This window comes from Alosa alosa, chromosome 3, assembly GCF_017589495.1.
Source record: "Alosa alosa isolate M-15738 ecotype Scorff River chromosome 3, AALO_Geno_1.1, whole genome shotgun sequence".
NCBI classification, from domain to species: Eukaryota; Metazoa; Chordata; class Actinopteri; order Clupeiformes; family Clupeidae; genus Alosa; species Alosa alosa.
The window spans coordinates 13,619,287-13,639,286 of record NC_063191.1 but is presented as its reverse complement, the minus strand read 5'-3'; the positions used below and the strand labels follow the sequence as shown (position 1 = coordinate 13,639,286).

Below are 20,000 nucleotides of genomic sequence, written 5' to 3'. Positions count from 1 at the left end.
ATCCATGGGATGCCAGCGTTGAATGTGGTGCTGTACAGACTAAACAGAGTGTGATCACTGCTGGTCAGAAGCAATGTGCCTCTCTCTCACACACACAAACACACACACACACACACATCTAGCCCAGTCTGTGGAGGACTAGAGCACACTGGGAGGCTTCTGCTCCAGCACCTGTACCAGCCCAGCACTGATCCGGTCCACTGCCAGCCACTATGTAGAAGGACACAAAGGCTGTCAGACAGCGCCACTGCACCCCTCCACGCTGACACCCCCACCCCACCCCCACCTCCTTATGTTTTCCATATCTGTGTCCGGAGAGCCTATCTGTGCTTTCACCATTTATTCAGCTTACACGCCTTCTGTTTGCATTCATTACTGGCCCTGCAGATTACAACTCAGTGTGGTCTATCATTCTTGCCTCTTCAAAACCAAATATGCCATAACTAAACCATACACCCCGCCGGTTCAATCCTATCAATGTAATCCCAGCTAATACTGATTTGCAACAGACAGAGAAACAACACCGGGAGAATCCGCTCGGCGCATGCTAACCTCTTTACCTGTGACAGGCAAGTCCTGCGTGCCGCTGAAAACCACCATGCTGCTGCTCCTGAAGGTCACTCCACATTATTATGTTTCCTCTCTCCCTGCGCCTCTATTCTAATCCTATTGCATATTGTTGACATATCCATCAGCTAGCGGAGAGATACCTTTTCCCGACACCGCAGGGGCGAGTCTTTCAGAAAAGCAGGCCCCATGCTGTAGGTTGAACGCATTGGACAGATTCAGTTAGTGGCGGCACTGTAATGTCTAAACATCCTGCCACGTTTTGTGAGGCTCCAAATGAGGATGTGTGTGTTTTTTGTGCGTTTTTAAAGGCTGTTACACATAAGTGCGGGAACAGAAGAGGGTATTAAGGCACTACAAGCCACATCCTGCTGCGTCTCTATGGCAGGACGGCAGCTATAATGGATGGCTGATTCATCAGGCCCACCCTGCTTGTTAGGAGCTGCTGGGTCTGAGACATCATAGATGTCCCACGGTGTTTGCAAACGCTTTGTGTTTAATCATTGACACTCTTTGTGTGTATGTGTGTGTGTGTGTCTGTATGTATGTGTCTTTGTGTGTGTGTGTGTGTATGTGTATGTGTGTGTGTGTGTGTGTGTGTGTGTGTGTGTGTGTGTGTGTCTGCATGTATGTGTTTGTCTCTGTATGCATGTGTCTTTATAACTGCTTTTTATTTTGTATTATATTGTATTTATTTATTTATTTAATTCATGTTAGGGGAAGGAGGGTGTGAAACTATGTGGAGTTAACCCTGTGCATACACAGAGATAGTCTGCAAACTATTGTGACATTCATTGTATATAATGAAATCTTAATATGCTGCATATTTAAGCAAAGGTTAGCAACATAAAGGGCAAATGGATTGTCTGGCTATGAATTTTAAGTAGCTATTGATTTTCACACTACAAGCTACCTCTTTGCCTGAATGATAATTCTGAAATGGCACTCTGCTTATCTTAAAGTAGATCTGACACTAACTTGGATTTATAAAGGCTTGTGCCATCTCATCAGCTTTTACTGTCAATATAAAACAACTGTCCACCCAAGGAGTAAATTATTGCTTACGTGCAAAAGTTACAATTGCATACTAGTAACAAATGTAAACATACATGTAACCATTTTATCACTGTGAAACAAGCAATTATAGCAGACATTTGGGACAGCCTCAAACACACACACACACACACACACACATTGATCTACCAATAAAACAAACTCTGTTTCTATGAGTACATTTATTTACAGCTAAACTGCAATGTAATGATTGAAAGCTAAAAGCTTAAGGTCAACTCATGGTAGGAAGAACAATAACTAGGCTAGTCTACAGAGGCACATTTACAATGTCCAGAGATACTTCGGCTGAACCTAGCCCCCACCTCTCCCATGACAAAACATTATTTATAAACGTGAAGTAATGGGAGAGAGGGGCAAAACATTTGTACAGTGCATAAGCATATTGTGAACACACATTTACTCATTAAGTATTTTCTCTCATGACTCAATCATCTGCGGGTCATATTACATTGATATAAGATCAGACAGTAAATTGGGTTAATCATTACCTCAGCAGTGGCAACCTGTCCGGATTGTTGTAGCCTAGTCTTTATATGTGAAGTTATTACGTGGGCAATAATCGCGCTTATTTCTACTAATTTCGGAAAGGTGACATTGAAATTGTGAATGTAAACGATATATTTACATTACCTGACTGATTATTCTATAAAGGGTTGTCGTGTAGCCTAGATATTGAACTTTAGTGAAGATAACGCGTTATCTCTTCACGCGTAAAGTTGAGGTTATGGTAGCCTGTAGCCTATTGAGAAAGTCTGCATTCTTAGAGGTGTCGATTAGTTATTAGACAGTGACAGCGAGTCGAAACGCTATTTTGTTGTGCGTGGAACCAATGAATATAACACGGTATCATTGTGCGTTGTCTATGCTTCAAAGGCTGACAGTGTCCTTTGGCTCCTCCCTCTTTGTACCTTGTGACAACAACAACTCATCCACAGACCGAGCTGCACTTTTCAGCTCATTTTCTTCCTGTCATTCTCTCTCAATCTTTGATGATTGTCCCACCGCGCTGAGCCTCAAGTCTCATCCACCACGACCTTTTCTGTTTCTTTTCATATATAAACTTACCAGCGGAACACGCTTCCTCTTGGATTTTTCATTGAGATATAACGGCCACCTCACTTTTTTTGCATACTGGGTTTTTATACTTTGAACTTACTCTCATAGGTTGACCATGGCCGTACCGGCTGCTTTGATCCCACCGAACACGCTGGTTCAGCCGTCTCCGATCGCAACTTCAGCTCCAACCTCTTCGCCCTCGGCAACTTCTTCACCGTCTCCATCTGTGGCCCCAACTGCACAGAGTCTTTTCCGATCGGAGCTGATGACCACCGGCAGTCCCGGCATCCCGACCGCCGCCACGCTTCCCAGCAAACCCGTGTACTCGACCCCGTCGCCTGTTGAAAACACACCACAGAATAATGAGTGTAAAATGGTAGAACTCAGAGGCGCTAAGGTAGCCTCGTTCACCGTGGACGGCTGCGAGCTCATCTGCCTTCCCCAGGCTTTCGACCTGTTTCTGAAGCACCTGGTAGGAGGACTGCACACGGTCTACACCAAGCTGAAGAGACTGGAGATCACGCCGGTAGTGTGCAATGTTGAGCAGGTCCGCATTTTGAGGGGACTCGGGGCCATCCAACCCGGCGTGAACCGGTGCAAACTCATCTCCAGAAAGGACTTCGAGACGCTTTACAATGACTGCACAAATGCGAGGTAAGTAACAGATAACTAGTTAGTTATTTTGTTGTGTTTGTGTTTTTGAAGATATATAACCGAGTCAAAACGAGCAGGTAGAGGGGACAGTCTTTTCATTTTAGTCAATTCTTAAGTACAATATTTCCTTTTTGGTTTGGAAACCTGCTGCGCACATGGACATGATGGCTCATATCATAGTAGGTGGCACTCTGATATTTTGATCAATTTATGATAAATGCAAAGTTAGCATTGTCTGTGTAAAAGTTGGCTCGAGTCGTTGAGAGTCAAATCAGGAGTTGGATGCTGAGACGCCTCACGATTGCAGTTAAAATGTTATTTGGGTTCAGTTTTAAGCATCGCTATTAAATACACTTATTGAATTTCTATACATATTCTGTGGCAAATGATTAGGCCTAAGGTAGAGAGAAAAGTTATCACTCTTGAGCTATAGCCTACATTAGTAGCATACTTTGTCAAATGAGTTGTTGAACGCAAATAACTTTTATCTCGATTGTCAGGCCAACCTAGCCTACTGTTTTATTTCTGTTAAGCTCATCGGAAATGAAGGACTGTCATCACTGGCCTGCTACGTGCATTAGACACTGGCCTACTAGCAACAGCAGCGTTTATGGAAATGTGTATACTGCAGTGGTCATTTGTTTTTTTCTCTTTATGGTCCCTTTATACCTACCACAAGATATTTCGCAAACTCATTAGGTGTTTTATATTGCCCCTTACTTTTTAAATTAGCAGTGGCCTAGAACATAATTAATCTAAAGTACCAAGACCTTAATTTTGAAAAGAAAACTGTCTCACTGCCTGTCTAAACGCATGCCGCAAGCTAGACAACATTTAAGCCTCTGTAGATTAACAAGGCGACACTTGTTGTGGGGAAGCAACAAATGTCGGCGGAAACGTGTAATTATAGGTTGCGTTCAATTAGTCATAGAATAAACTATACACAATAGCCTACACATTAGTCCAAGACAATCCTATTTTTTTTATTGGCAATGTATTAATTGAGTTTCACAATTATGTGAGTAGGTTGCATAATACAGTGGTGAAAGAGGCTACTCAAATGTCCCATTCTTACCTCACTGGAAACTTTTTCAGTAACAAAAAGTTTATTATCTGATAATTAATACATATTCATAGATGCTATTGAATAGAGCCACATTGAATAGAGAACATCATATCCTTAAAGAGCCAGAAAAGTTATTCATGAGAAGGGTCATGTGATGAGTAGAATATTTTAAGGGTCAATTTATATTATTCCTTTGATTAAAAGCTTAATTGAATATGCTAAATTTGGTCAAGTGTGCTTTTAATGCAATGATTCATAGAACGATTCAGGTGAAGGCTACATTGAGATTTCAAAGACATAGAAATGCATACAATAGGAAGATTCATAGTGAAGTAGGCCATTTGAAAGTGTAGGCAGAATGAGTTGAGTTTTACTTGAATCAGAATTAAGTTTTATTTTTTTCCTGCACTTCATGTATGGGAAACACTGTTTTAGAAGTTAGAATTTTGGATTTTGAATACAACATGCAGACACACATACATGGTATCAACACACACATTTGTGACAAATGTAGTTACATCTGTCTCACAAACACACACACACTGCAGTACTTGAATATACTATCACCTGCATGCACACACACTCTCTCATTCTCCCTCTCCCTCTTACACACACACACACACACACACACACACACACACACAGAGACAGAGACAGACACATACACTCATACACATACACACACAATTATGCACTAGATGACTATCGGCATATTGTGTATATATGGGCATATATTTTGCTTTAAAAAACAAACAAAAAAAACAATTACGCCGTTGTGTTTAATATAATGACTCATGCAACTTTGTTTCTGTGTTTTTCTGTGTTTAAGCATTTTATTTAGAAACATTTTTGTAATTTCATATTTAATATACCAATATTCTGAAGGAAAAGTTTGACAGATTTGGCATAATGATAATTCAAAATGTCTACATGCTTTAGTAAAAACGATTGAAATAGCAGTAAGTTCACTACATGTACATGTAATCATTACATTTTCAGTAGTAGTGTAAGGACGTTTATCCTCAGTTAGGCCCCACTGCGTTTCAGCTCGTTTGTACCTGTGAGCTGCCCCAGCATTTCTCTGCGGTGCATTCAGATGACTTTATCGGTGTTGGCGGTACAGTGAAACTTCAGAGAGCTCACCACGGAGCGCATCAGAGACAGGGGTTAAGGAGGTGTTGGAGCCTGGGCACCTGAGTTTTTCACTCACTTCAAAGGGTGGCCAGAGGAGGTGGAGTGTGTGTGTGTGTGTGTGTGTGTGTGTGTGTGTGTGTGTGTGGGTTGGAGGATAGGGAGACCTCCCCAGGTGATTGAGTGTGTGGGTTGAACTCACGGACTGCTGAACGCAGTGGTCAGCGATGGGGTTAAGGGATAATGCAGTGGCACACATTTCCTTAATGACGCTAAAGTGCTGGGCTATTACTGTCCGCGTGGAGAGGCCCGTAATTGGCCCTGAAAGCACCTGGTACTGCCGGCGTTGGGGCGGGTGGGCTGGGGACGGGGGCTCGAAATCAATCACCTCCGCCATGTCTGACACCCATTTGGAGGATTACATCATTTGGACGAACAAAAGGTAGCCACTAGATATTAGGCGCTCACACGAGGCGGCGTGTTATTTACAACCCTGTTGGACCTAACGCGTCTATTTCTGTTTTCATGTAGTGAGAAGGAAGGTCAGTGAGGGTGCGTCATAACTCTTTCATTGCCACGGTGGATATGTATATGTATATAAATTATGGTCGTCTAGGAGAAAGCAGAACGGTGGAGATAAGTACTGTATGGACGTGTCACACAGGTCCATGGCTGATTCACCTCTCCTGTATTTACGTTGAGTCCAGGCTGGCACCTCTTTGAAAGGAAAAGTATATTTTTGGTCCATGTTTTATACTTTGCATCACTGATTGTTATTTGTTTGAATATAAAAGTAGCAGGCTCGTATATCACCTCTTCCCTTTTTGTTCTGTGTTCCTTATGCTCTGTCCATTGCTTCTATAGAGAGAGAAGGTGTGATTTTTTAAAATTATAAATAGATATTTTTTGAATGACAGCAGGTCATGCTCACATGCATGCCCCCCCTCAACACACACACACACCTTCCCTCCAAGAGAATCGGCATACGCATACTTCAGATAGCAGTCTCTCTCTCTCTCTCTCTCTCTTTCTGCAGAAGAGCATGATTCTCCTTGGCTTTCACAGAGGGACTCTCCGTTCAGATTAATGTGCACCTTCTGCTCCCCAACAGATACTGAGGCAGTAATCTCTTTTGCTTTCATAGGAGTTATGACACCGGCCCAGGAGAAGCAATACTTCAGCCTCTTGTTTTCCTTTTCATTTTCTCCATATGGGACAGAGAAGACGAGAAAGAGGAGGAGCTGGAGGAAGGTGGAGAGAGGGGGTGGTGGTGGTGGTGTTCACTGTCTGGTGACACTTGAACTCTGTGGAGAGGTTATTAAAACACTGGGGCGGTGTAGCGGTGCAGCAGCGGTGCTGCGGCCGTCCACCTCTCTCTCTCTGTGGAGAGCTGGACGCTCAGGCAGCCTGTAGCGTCGTGGCTATAGGAGCAGAGAGCTGAGCTCTGTCAGAGACTCGCTAGCTAATTGACAATCATTGTAAGGCCTCTGAAGGTTAGGCACTCATCCAACAGACTGCATATGGGTAGAGGCGGGAACTGGGGAGCGGCACAGCAACTTGCAATTTATGCATCATTTTAAATAAGGACGAGGTGGAATTGTTTGTTGCTGTTTTGGATTTTGTGCCAATGTGTGAAACATGACATTTCTACAGATGTTCTTATTATTAAATGTATATTTTCCTTTTTTTCCAACCACATAAGGAGTGTACTATGCCACCAGAACATGGCCAGCACCTTATTTGTTTGTGGTGTTGGTGTAAAAATTGCATTTATTTGCATACTATGGTAATTATTTTGTTTAGCACTCAGTAGGGGTCTGTTAAGTGAGCCAGATTTTATCACCTCTCCCCCATCCCCCTCCTTCTCCCCCTCTTCTTCTTTGCGGTGCTCTGGTGATATATTTGTTTTCTACAAGGCATGGATGTGTTTACAGGTGCTCGGGGGAAATCTCTGGATCGCATTCAAATCATTCCCAGCCAGAGTGGGTGCTAAGATACCCGTCACCCGGCAACCACATCCAAGAGGGAGCCAGGGTGATAATAACTTCAAAAAGCAGAGTGACAGATGCCTGATTAGGATAAAAAAGACACAGGGTGGGGTGTCTGTGTGTGTGTGTGTGTGTGTGTGTGTGTGTGTGTGTGTGTGTTGATTTGGAGGGGGATGCATAAAAGCATTGTTAAAATCAAATCATACATCTTATCAAACACTTTCTGAAAAAAAAAATAAACCGGAAAAAAAACATACAGGAAAACATGTCTTTAGTTTTTATAAGAAGGCAAAGACAACCTTTTCCCTGAACAAACACTATAAATATGTATATATTTTTTTTCAGTTTCCCTTCGGGTACGTTGAGATAGGATTAACCACCTGTGCCCAAATTAGCTGTGTGCTGAGCATATGTCAGCAGACCAAAGGTGTGAACATAGAGGATCAGTGCAGACAGTCTTGCTTCCAAGCTCTAGATTACTAGATGGTCCACTTTAAGCAGCTGTGTTCCTGCTGTCACAACTTAACATAGGTTTCAAATCAGTGCTGATTCTGCATGGTGATAAGGCAGTGACCAATTGTTTTCCACTTGGAGGAAGAAGAGGAGAGGAAAAAAACCCTGCTTTTATTTTTTCCCCCGTTTGTTTCTGGGACCAGTAGTGTTTGATGGTTGGTTAATGTCTTTTCTGGATTTTACGGCTGTTTGCGTGGAACAGCGGTGTGCATTCTTAATTTGCCTGCAGTGGAAAAGAAGATGTAAAAGCTTTTTGTCTCATTTGTATGCTGGTGTGGGATAGTGGAAGCCCAGTGGCTACACCTGACAGAGTATGTAGCATGTCTGTATGTGGTTAAATCTGGCTTAACTCTGTACCAAGACATATTTGTTTACATGTCACCTAATACAAATTTGGCAACTTGTTTGGAGAACTTCATTAAACATATTGGATTTCAGTAATTCTCTAATTTCCTAATTCAGTAATACTTTTCACATGATTGTTTTTAAAAATAACAACTTAGTTGTTTTAGGAATGCGTGGTCCATTTTTTAAAGGCCAATATATCTCAGAATTGTCCAGCAGATCAAACTAGATAAGGGTGCTGTAATGGCCACGGATGCGATGGCACCTGAAACCTGATTGGGGGAAAAACGATGCATTTGGGCCCACTCCCATTTCTGAGGCGGACTCTCGAGCTCTGGCACGTCTTTAGACAAACCCCACCCCACCCCTAACCCCCACCCTCCCTCCCCCCATTCACATTACAGCACAGTTAGGAGTCACGGTGGCGATCACTGGTGCTTGTACAAGGATGTTAAATGTTAGTGACAGAAGTTGGAAGAGAGCAGATGAGATTTCCTGATTGGACTAAGATTCCAAGGCCTCGGCCAGGCTCTGTCTAATATGGTCACGTAGAGAAATTGATTTTCCTCAGAAATTAATTAATTTTTCATATAGCCCTAAGCTGGAGTTTAAAAAGGAGTGCTCGCGCGTTGCTCCCCTATTTTCCTCTCTTTTTTAAAGAATTATTGCCTAATCATATTAATACTTTTGCCCCAAGGATGAAAAGATAATTGTACAAATGCAGTTGGAAATATGTATCACTCAGTATTTATGATTAAATTATGCAAATAGGTCCTCTTCCAGCCTTCGTGGACCCAGATTGTCTAATTAGGATTGATATGCCGAATAGATGTTCTGGAATCTGAATACAAGCATGTCCAAGGAGCAGAAAATTGAAAATGACAAGGCTGGAATCCTTAAAAAGTGTGTGTGTGTGTGAGAGAGAAAGTGTGAGATTGTGTGTGTGTGTGTATGTGTGTGTGTGTGTGTGTGTGTGTGTGTGTGTGTGTGTGTGTGTGTGTGTGTGTGTGTGTGTGTTTTTTTTTTTCAGTGTCTAATTCAGCGTGGCCGTATCAGGAGTTAATTTTCCCCGGCTTCGTTTCACATCTCAGGCTGACAGGAAAAAGAATACATCAGGGAAGGCAATCTCTACTGGGATTCCAGAAATTTCCTCCACTTGTTTTCGCTCGCTCCTAATTTTCATGGAGGCTATCACAGATGAATCTTCTCCTGTGTAAACACACTCATGTTATTCCAACAATATCGATGTTGTTTGAACTTCATCCTCCATTCAAGGCTTCTCAAGCGCACTGCAAGGGCATAATAACAGCCAAAGTTGATCAAGACGTCGCCATCTTCGCTTCCGTGGAAGGCCTCCTGTAATATGTTTCAATGAAGCTGACATATTTATAACTCTTTAGAATCCCCTCCTCAGTCCTTGGCTGTAGGTGTTGGTGTGAGAGGCTCTCGAGGCCACGAAACAAAAAACAAAAAAAAAAACGAATCGGGAGATGAATTAGAATGGGGCCAGTTCAGTCACATAGCGTAGGTGTCAGCAGATTTTGGCTGGCCTTCTTAGGAGGACAGGTGACCGTTGCGATCTGGAGGCGCTTTTTCATTTAGGTCAGGACAAGCTCCACTTTGCTACAGCCCGCCCACTTCCACCACTTCCATTAAAGGCGGGGGGGGAGGGGAGAGAGGAGGGCAGAGGGGTAAAACAAAGGGCCAGCACATTGCCTCTGCACTTCTGGGGGTTCAAATAAATACTGTACTCTGTCACTTTCATCCTCAGGTTTCTACTGGATGCTGGAGGCAGGAGGGGGGGGGGCTGTTTTCATCAGCTCATGTTGTTCAGCTGTCGTCATGGCAGCTGTGTTGAGACTCTAGAAGTCTAGAAGGCTGTGTTGTTGTCTTAATGAATGTTAACGCCACTGGAAAAGGGACATGTATTTACATTTGTCAAGGATATAACAAAATCTGGGTTTAGGAAAACAAAGTTTGTCTCTCTTAAGTGAGCCCCTGTCACTGTAGAGCGACGCTTCTATTTAAATCCTTCCTCCTGTTTGCTCATACAGATGAGCTGGAGTTGGTCTATGTGGACCACTTCTCGCTTACAATGAGACGACACAGAGTGAGACAACCGGCGTGTCTCAGCTGGGCTCTCCATAAACCTCAGAAGTGAAAACAGAGGAAATTAGATATTTTTTATCCCTCTCGCTCCCTCTCTCTCTCTCTGCCCCGTCCTCTCCTGACGAGACGCTGCTCAATACAAAAGGCACAGAGGGCCTCCGACGCCTCCCGAAGTCCCCCCATAAAGTACCGATCGTTATCTAATCTTTACCTGGCATACGAAATGCCCCCAGAGCTAATGACACTCGAGAAGCACGAAATCCTATCGCTGTTCAAAGCGTGTGTGCTTGGAGAATCTTCTGACGAGGGTCCAACTGCCTCTCGTCAAGAAGAAATGAAATTCGCTACGACCACAAAAAACAGTCGGTTAGGGTAATTTATTTTAAATGGAATTACTTAGGAAAACCTTTAAATGCTGGGAGATGCAGGGATACAAGCATGTGGCCTCGCCGGGTCTTTTGCATGTTACATTAGCGTGGTGGCTGGCAGAATTATTTATGTGTTTGGTCTAGCAAGTAAATGGCCTTTTCAAGGTGAAATACTGATATGGACAGTCTATTAGATAAAAATGCTAAATACATAGCGCTGCTTACACTAATGTCGATTTTTTTTCCCTTTCAAATCCATTCCGAGAGTTGAAACAATGTCAGAGAAGGGGGCATGTCAGCACAGGTGGTGTAGCCTTGATAAGCCCAGCGTTTAATTGTCCAAGGATAAACTGACAACTTCAGTTAGTCATTAGCTTTAGCTAATGCTATCGTCCGCGCATTCCGAAACGTGAATCTAAAACACAATGGGGCTTAATCACCAGGTACACATGCAGCTTTGAAAATGATCATTACTCAGTCGAGTGATTAAATGTCATGGCAGCATCGACTGCCCACAGATATGCAACTTCAAAGCCTGCCCACTGTGGCGAGGCCTTTTCTGAAGAATGCCAACGGAAGGCCAAAAACACACCTGTCTTGACGGCCTGCTATGAATATCTTCACACTGAAAAACAAAAATATACCCGCGACACATTCATTCTCACAATACAGCAAACCCATTTTCTATGACACCAGAAAGTCTGTTGGCCTGGTAACATAGTGTACTTCATCTCACAATCGACCCTGTAATCGGTCTGGGATCATTGTGTGTCTTACAATAGCAAACTGAAATGTGAATGGTGTCTTGGCGGAGAGTTCAGAGTATGTGTATTGTCAGGTGTAGGTGTTTCCCTTTAGAGATGATCCAGGGTTCTCACATTGCTTAGGCCTCTCACATTGCTGTTTTTCTCCCGGTGAGGGGAAAAAACGTGTTGTCACGGTTACTGTATCATAGTTGTTAAGTCTGGCGGTCTTCATGGGATTCCAGTTCCAGTTTTTCCTCCTTGCTCTCTTTTCCAGACTCAAATGTCAGTTTCTCTCTTTCTGTCTCTCTGATGAGGCATCTCTCCCTCCCTCTCTCTCTCTCCCTTTCTCTCCCTTTCTCTTCCATGCTGAAACCTCTCTCTTACTCTTTCTCTCTCCTCATCTCACACACTCAGTTTTGTTGAAGCATCTCTCTCTCTCTCTCTCTCTCTCTCTCTCTCTCTCTCTCTCTCTCTTTCAGCCAGAATGCACAGAGCAGAGCTGAGCTGTGGTGCCTGGCTATTATTATTCTCCGGTGAGGGACTGTCAGTGGGCTCCTCAGAGACATGACACCAAACTCGTCTGCTGGAAGTGTACCGCCGCGCTCTCCTTCTGTCCAATCAGATACTCGTAAAGCCATGACACCTGGCAGGGGAAGGTAAATGGTGAGCTCAGAGAGGAGGGAGAGAGACAGAGAGAGAGAGAGAGAGAGAGAGAGAGAGAGAGAGAGAGAGAGAGAGGAGAGGGAGAGAGAGAGAGAGAGGAGAGAGAGAGAGAGAGAGAGAGAGAGAGAGGGGGAGAGAGACATGGATGTGCGCTCAGCATACAGACAACATGACAGGAGAAGCCACTGAACACTACTGAGGAGAACGAAGCGGGTTGTCGAGTTTTTCTGTGGAAGAGATGAAAAATGCTCTTAACTCTTTTGAACACAGTATGATGACGGATGCTACACAGCACATATACATTACGGGATCACCTCCTTTGCAGTGACATACAGAAGATTGTGGCTTTACAATTTATTTTTCTGTATGTTTACTATGTATTTTATTTCTGAAATCCATTTAAGCCACATTGTAAAGGTATTCATATGTTTTGCTTTGTTTTTAAATGGAGTATTGAGCTGAGACTGAGGACAGTGTAGTAGACAGGTAGAAAGGGTTTTCATAAAGGAATATGCAATAACGATCACGAAAGCAGTGCGCACACACACACACACACACACACACACACACACACACACACACACACACACACACACACACACACACACACACACACTATGTGTATGTATGTGGGAGTGTGTATTCCCCTGCCCATTTCACCTTTATGCAGGGAAACATAAAAGAAAACAAAAGCATAATAACATGAGGTATGCTCACCATCGGCTTCACCCTGGCCATACTAATAAAAGCTAGCCAGCGTAAAATGGTCTGTCTCCGTGCATTCTCCCTTGGGATCAGAGTGCGACTCCCTTAAAGCCCGCATGTGAATTGGCTTTTCTGAAAAGAAGGCTGAATTAAGTCAAGCTGACACTGCATGGCAATAAGCTTTGTTTCATTCCCAATGCAGTATTCATTTGTGGCACTGGGAGATTTATTGCATGATTGACAATTATGAGAGGATGACCTAGTTCTTTGTAATGGAACAAAAATGGTTTTCATGGGACAGTTCTTTTTCTTTCTCTCACTCTCTTCTTTTCTCTTTCTCTCTTTCTCTCTTTTGTATTGTTCTGACCCCGTCCTTAGAAATAAAGAAACCCTCCCAATAGAAATAGGACGTTTGTACTCTCTCTCTCTCTCTCTCTCTCTCTCTCTTTCTCGCTCTCTCTCTCTGAAAATGTAGTTTGGTAATATATGCAGTATTCAGACTGTCCTTATTGTAAATGGCAATGGATTTATGCACACATCACAGCTCCCATCAAAGGACATCTAACAGTGAATTTTCCATTGAATGATAGAAAAAAAAGACTCATCACTATTCACAAATATGAACCTGTAGAGACATAGGTTCTGGTTACACAGATATTTCTTTTCCTGTTTTCGCACACACAAACTGTGTGGGCAGCCCACTTAGGTTTCGCCAGGGTGATCTCAGGGAACTCTTTAATGGCGTCTCATATTTCATGATTCAGACCGTTTTGATCTTACCTTCTTCCTATTTAACCATCCTATTCTGCTTAGTGAAGCTCATTACTGCAGGGAGCCGGGCACTGTGACTCCAGGGACTTCTGCTCGAGAGAAACCACAAATGATACAAGCAGAGCTTTAGCCAAAGTTAATATCCTGCAAAATTGTTCAGTGCAGCCTGGCAGAAAAAGGTGAGGATTAAATGACACACAAGATATAAAAGAGTAAGAATGGAGTACAAAAACGAAAAGGGGGAAAAAAAACTATTTAAGATTTTACTTCATGACAAGGTGTTAGGTGTGTTAAACATCTGAGGATTATTATTAGACAGAGTGAGATGTTGAAGTTGTGTTGTTGTTGAAGTGTGTAGTGTAGGAGAGCCCTTGTAACAGGAAGAGGCTCTACTCCCTGCCTGGCACACGTGTAAGGGGCTTAATGTCCCACAAGGCTTCCAGTACTTGTGTCATGCTTTCAGGAGAGAAAGGGGGTGGGAGGCAATGATAAATGGTGAAAAAAAAATAGAAAATCCTTTTTTCCAGGAATGTGTGTGATGGCAGACTGTTGGTAGTGACTATTCTCTTGTTATCTATAAACCATAATTCATATCGCAAATCCTTTCTTTATGTTGGCTGTAAACAGTGAAGATTAAAGATGTCATTCTTTTTTTTCCATTCCAGCAAATTGTTCAACTGTCCTCAACCTGATGAGGTATGCGCGGAATTTAAATGATTTTAATTGCGCCGGCGCATAATTGGCTGTCTTGTTCCCATGTCTGGTCTGAGGCCAGTGACAGAGGACTCAGTGCTCGAGCCTCTCCACTGTGATGACCTTGTTCTGGTTCACCCCCTTTCGGTTGGGGGGACCATTATTTGTCTCTGAACCAGTCAGAAGTTTATACGAACTCTCTCTCTCTATCTCTCACTGTCTCTCTCTCTCTCTCTCTCTCTCTCTTTTCTTTTGCTCACTCTCTCATCTCCCTCTCTCTCTCTCTCTTCAATATGGTGACCTTTGTCTTAGCGCAGCCAGCTACATCTATTATCAGGTTGTGACACCGGCGAAAGTCTCCCCGAGATTCACCTTCAGTGTGGGGATTACCAGAGCCAACACATATCTCCTGGAAACGGGCAGAGACTCAAATCATGTCAGTTCTCACTCTCTATCTTTTTTGTCCCTGCATCACTCTCTCGCTCCCAAAAGATTAAATGTTATGTGTTTCAAGAGCTGTAAAATTAAAGGTTGTAAAAATGGAGCAAAAAAACAGGGGCTTTTGCAGTTATCAAATGTCCCCTGACTCTTGACCTTTGAAATGTCAGAGAAAAAGAATGTGAGACAATAGCCCGGCTGAGGAGATCTGATTACTTGGATCAAGCATGGCTGGGCTTGGCTATCAGTCAGGCTAAGGTCTTAATGGAAGGAAATTGCAGCCCTCAAAACAAAAACAAGTACTAAAGTTTCTTAATACATATCTGTCGTCTTGTTTTATCATTAGGGCGGCCGGAGTATTGTTTTCCAGCAGGGAGACTGGTGAAAAACGTCTCTTAGATGTCAGCTGGGGTTATATAACATGTCCTTGATCAGGGAGCCCCTTCTCCAGCTGTGTCACTTGCTATTCTTGCAGGCACATGCCAGATAGCGGAGCGTTATTTCAAGTGACACAAAAGAGCCTCTAAAGCTATGATGCACTGGACACACTCACACAGTCACACTCACAAGTGCACAGTGGATGCACATATTGTACAAAATGCGTGCACACACACACACACACACACACACACACACACACACACACACACACACACCCACCCACACACATACCCACACATACAACACGCTTTTGTGATCATTTCTCATCCTGGAGCACGGGCCGAAATCTAAGCTGGAGAATTTAAAGGGATGAGTGTGTGTGTGTGTGTGTGTGTGTGTGTGTGCGTGTCGGGTCACAGGGTCAAGCCGGCAGGAATGTCAGGGAACCGCGAGGCCCTGACAGCTCCTTTCACCGGGGGCCTGGGGGCTGTCGGCTGGAGGGGTGTGGGGTGGGTGGCAGGCAGGAGGGGAGGTCCAGGCTGGAGAGAGATAGCACTGGAGGAGGGGGTGTGGGCTGAGATGGGGCGGGGGGTGGGAGGGGGTGGCGTCTCGCTGACAGCCGTCCAGCAGTGTAGTCACAGCAGGAAGGCATCAGTTGGAGAAACAGATAGCACAGGAGAGGAGAGGTGCTGGAGTTCCATCGGGCCTCGGCTGGGGTGACCACAGACAGACGGATGGACTGAGGGATGGAGAGGCAGTCGGATGGAAGTCGGGTGGATATGAGTGTGTGTGTGTGTGTGTGTGTGTGTGTGTGTGTGTGTGTGAAAGAGAGTGTGTGTGGGGTGGAGGGGCTGAAAAGATTAGGCGCGACCATTGGGGTCAGCATGTTCCCACCGAGGCTTCAGAGGGGTTATTAATAAAACACAGGACAAGAGGCAGAGGCCTTATTAAACCATATGCAAACCACACACACACACACACACACACACACACACACACACACACACACAAACACACACACACACATAACTCTCAACATGTGTGGTGTGTGGGGAACGTCAGTGGAGGCTTTGCTAGTGACAGACCAGCACCGCTTCAATTTACCAAACAGTAAACAAAGTTTACGCAGGGACTGATTCAGGACCGACTGGGGAAGGGAGGAAGGGAGGGTGGAATAGAGAGGCTTGTTTGCTTCATGATTGCTCTGCGCCCGTCTCGTCTCCGTCTCTCCCTCTCCCGCTTCCTCCCCGGCTGGGACGGGCCTCGTAGGACTGCGACTAGCGTAGCGTGTCAAGGTAAATATGCAGACAAATGTGGCAGAGAACGCGGGCACATTCTTAAAAGCTCCGCCGATAAACTGCCACGGCACGCATAACTCTCCCACTCCACTCTCTCTCTCTCTCTCTCTCTCTCTCTCTTTCTCTCTTCTGTCTCTCTTCTCTCTCTTCCCTCCTTACCTTAAGTGATGACTCGGTGTCCGACCTGTCATGTGGCATAAAAGGAAACATAACACGATAGCGGAAGATCTTTGATCGAGATGCACGCGTGGCGTGCAACGTCGGTGATTTATAATAGAGGCGCCTCAATAAAAAGGGATGTCAACTTCGGGCCTTAATGAAAGCTCTTGAACATATCTGCACGTGGCGATATGTTGACAGTGGGGATGCAAATGAGGTTAAATGTGAGAGAGAGCAAAATGAATCACTCCCTCCTGTCTCTCTATCTGTCTCTCTCTCTCTCTCTGTGAAAGAGAGAAAACAAAAAAGAAAAGGGATAGATAGAGGAGAAAGAGAGAAAGATAGAGCGGGGGAAATAGAGAGAGAGAGCGAAAGAGAGACGCCAGATAGCCGTGCCGCAATACAAAGCTGGCCCGTGTGACACATTCTCCTCTTTTGTTTCAGACTGCTAACTGTATTTAATTTCACATCTTATCGCGGGGGCCCCTGCTTTGTCTGTCGGCGAGCTCCTCCCCCAGTCAAAGCGACCCCCAGAGATAAACTCTGTCAGACTCGGGGGGTGATTTATTAAATTCTGATTTCTGTGAAGGACTTTAATGTCGAGGGGAAAGAAAATACATTGCAGGTGTCTGCCAGCTCCAGGCACTGTTTGCTCTCTATCATGCCTTCCAAAGGTAAAGGCAAGAAAAAAGAAGAGAGAGAGAGAGAGAGAGAGAGAGAGAGAGAGAGTAAGGCGGGAGACCAAGAAAGAGAGATAGAGAATCTTACAAATCTACTCGGGATTTCCTGTCTTTGTTGTGGCAATAAGAATGTTTTTAACAACCCCCACCACCACCACCCTCTTCCCTCTTGCCTCACACACACACTTAGACATGCACATTTTCTCTCTCTCTTACACACACACACACACACACACACACACTCACACACGGACATAAAGATGTGAACGTGCAGTTGCCTTATTTAAACGTTAGTGTCGTAACAGTATATGCCCGTATTTTAGATGGGAGATAGCTGAAGAACTCTGGCTATTTTAATAGTGCTTGGACCTCAGAGAGCTGATCGATATCGATGCAAATCTACTGGTGGACACCTAAAAGTGTCCTTGGCCCCCCTCTATCCAAATCTATTAGGGAAATCCTCTACCCTAATCACAACCAGTTATCGCGCTGCTATTTAAATAAACTGGTTTGCATCTCTCCCCTCTTCCCTCTCCATCTTTCCCCCTCTCTTTCCCTCTCTCTCCACCTCTCTTCCACTAGCTATTCCTTTATTTTTTCAAGCGTGTCTTGTCACCAATTAACCCTTTCCGAACGATGTGTGCTTTGTACGGCATGATCACGAGCACAGCGTGTGCCAGCCTGGTGTCGTGGATCCATTGTTAAATGTAATTTAATACTGAAAATAATTAAACGCGATAGGCCTTACGTTTCAAGGTTGCGGGTCATATGGCCCTTTCCTTTGCAAGTCATTAATGGCTAGAGAATGTGGGGCCATAAAAGTGATATGTTACTTATTCCAGAGGTTATCTGCGGATGGCTGTATGATTATACCCTAATGATGGTAGGGGGCCAATGCCATGCTTTGCTGTTTTACGCCTGCTCTCCCAGCAGGTTCCTCCTACCGCGGCTGCTCACCCGTGGACTCTCTCGGCGTCCCCTCTGATGAGGAGTGGTGCTTTTCACATATTTATTTAGCGCTTACGTTGGAACGCTAAATAGGACTCTCTGACACCACAGAGAGAGAAGGACAGAGAGGAAGAGAGGGGTTTGAGAGAGAGAAAGAGAGAGATGGGGGGGGAGAGGAAGAGAGGGATTCAGAGAGAGAGCGTTAGAGTAAGACTGAGTGCATGGAGGGAGAAAGGGAAGAAAGAGATCACTGAGAAAGAAGGAAGAAGCGAGAGAGACTGCAGAGTTAGTGAGAGAGAGAGAGAGAGAGAGAGAGAGAGAGAGAGAGAGAGAGACTTTCCTAGTAGCCACAGCTTCGGTCTAGTCAGCCACACTGTGGAGGCTCAACTGTCCCACTCCTCCCCACTCACTACTTCCCTCAGCCCAGCACAGCCTAATCCAGCCCCTCCCTATCCTAATCTATCCTCGCATTATCCAGACCTGCTCATCCCAGCCCAGTCTAACCCAGTGCAGGCTAGTCCAGCCTAATCTAGCCCAGTCTAGCCCAGCCCAGCTCAGCCCAGTCTAGCCCAGCCCAGCCTAACCCAGCCCAACCCAGCCCAGCCCAGCCCAGCCTAACCCAGCCCAACCCAGTCTAGCCCAGCCCAGCCCAGTCTAGCCCTCCCGTGGCCTGCAGTGTCTCCGGCATCAGAGGAGAAAGCAGGACAGCTCCTCTCCATCAGGATCCATGTGTGTGTGTGTGTTTGAGGGTTGGGGTGGGGAGGTACCTCTCTTGTGATCCGCACGTCTTACTTTCTCCATTGTTTCACTGCTAGTCAGCATCTTTTGTCTCCGCCACTGATTTGTCTTTTGATCTGTGCGAGTGATTTATCTGCATGGAATCGTTTTTTCCCCTCGCAATCCCCCTCAGGAAATTTGGAATGAGTCTCCCGTAACCTTGGCAGGGCCAAACAAAGCTTGATAGCTGATCTCATGTATTTTGATGCAGCTCTTTGCCGCGCTCCTCAGAAAATAAAAAGGAAAATGACTGTGTCCTTCACTCACTCTCCATCAGAAGCATCTTAAATAATACATGGCCAGTGCTCTCTTGTCAGCTCCCGCGCCGAGGTGGGCCCAACTGCAACAGTGAAAAAAAAAAATACATTGACACTTATGAAGTAGGCAGATAAGCATCTTTTCATACTTTCACTTCCCCTTTTTCTCTTTCTTTTCTATTTTCTCTCCCTCTCCCTCTCTCTCTCTTTCACTCATATACACTTATACTTGTGAGTCATGTGCCTTGCAGTACAAGCGCTACATCTTGTATTCAGCTGTTTCCATCACCTGACGATACGGAGAGGCTTTGGAGGGAGACTGTAATGCCTTCGGACGGCAACAGTTTTCCCCTCTGTTTGCCTGGTTAAAAGCGTTGCGGGTTTTGGGGATTGGAGTTGACAACCCTGAGGGTATTGGAGCTGTTTGCCTTCTCTCTCTCTCTCTCTCTCTCTCCCTCTCTTTTTCCACTTGTGCTCCAGCGCAGCTGTTTCAGTCTTTCCCCCACCAGCTGTCAGTTAGAACAAGCTTTTCTCTCTCTCTCTCTCTCTCTCTCTCTCTCTTTCTCTCTCTCTCTTTCTCTCTCTCTCCGTAAACATCTCCGCTCACCACCTG

At 44.7% G+C, this 20,000-nt stretch overlaps 1 protein-coding gene across 3 annotated transcripts in view; it reads left to right on the top strand.

The window, feature by feature from the left end:
* The first annotated feature begins 2,595 nt into the window (after positions 1-2,595).
* The window catches only part of dachd (dachshund d), a 116,654-nt gene continuing 99,249 nt past the window's right edge, over positions 2,596-20,000 (top strand). For 2 of the 3 annotated variants that reach the window (XM_048239712.1, XM_048239711.1), the window contains exon 1: positions 2,597-3,351. In XM_048239712.1, coding sequence (XP_048095669.1) covers positions 2,813-3,351 — 539 coding nt within the window. In that variant the 5' untranslated portion in view covers positions 2,597-2,812. Of the gene's footprint in view, positions 3,352-20,000 lie in introns of all 3 variants that reach the window. The other variant, XM_048239710.1, reaches the window with a different exon arrangement.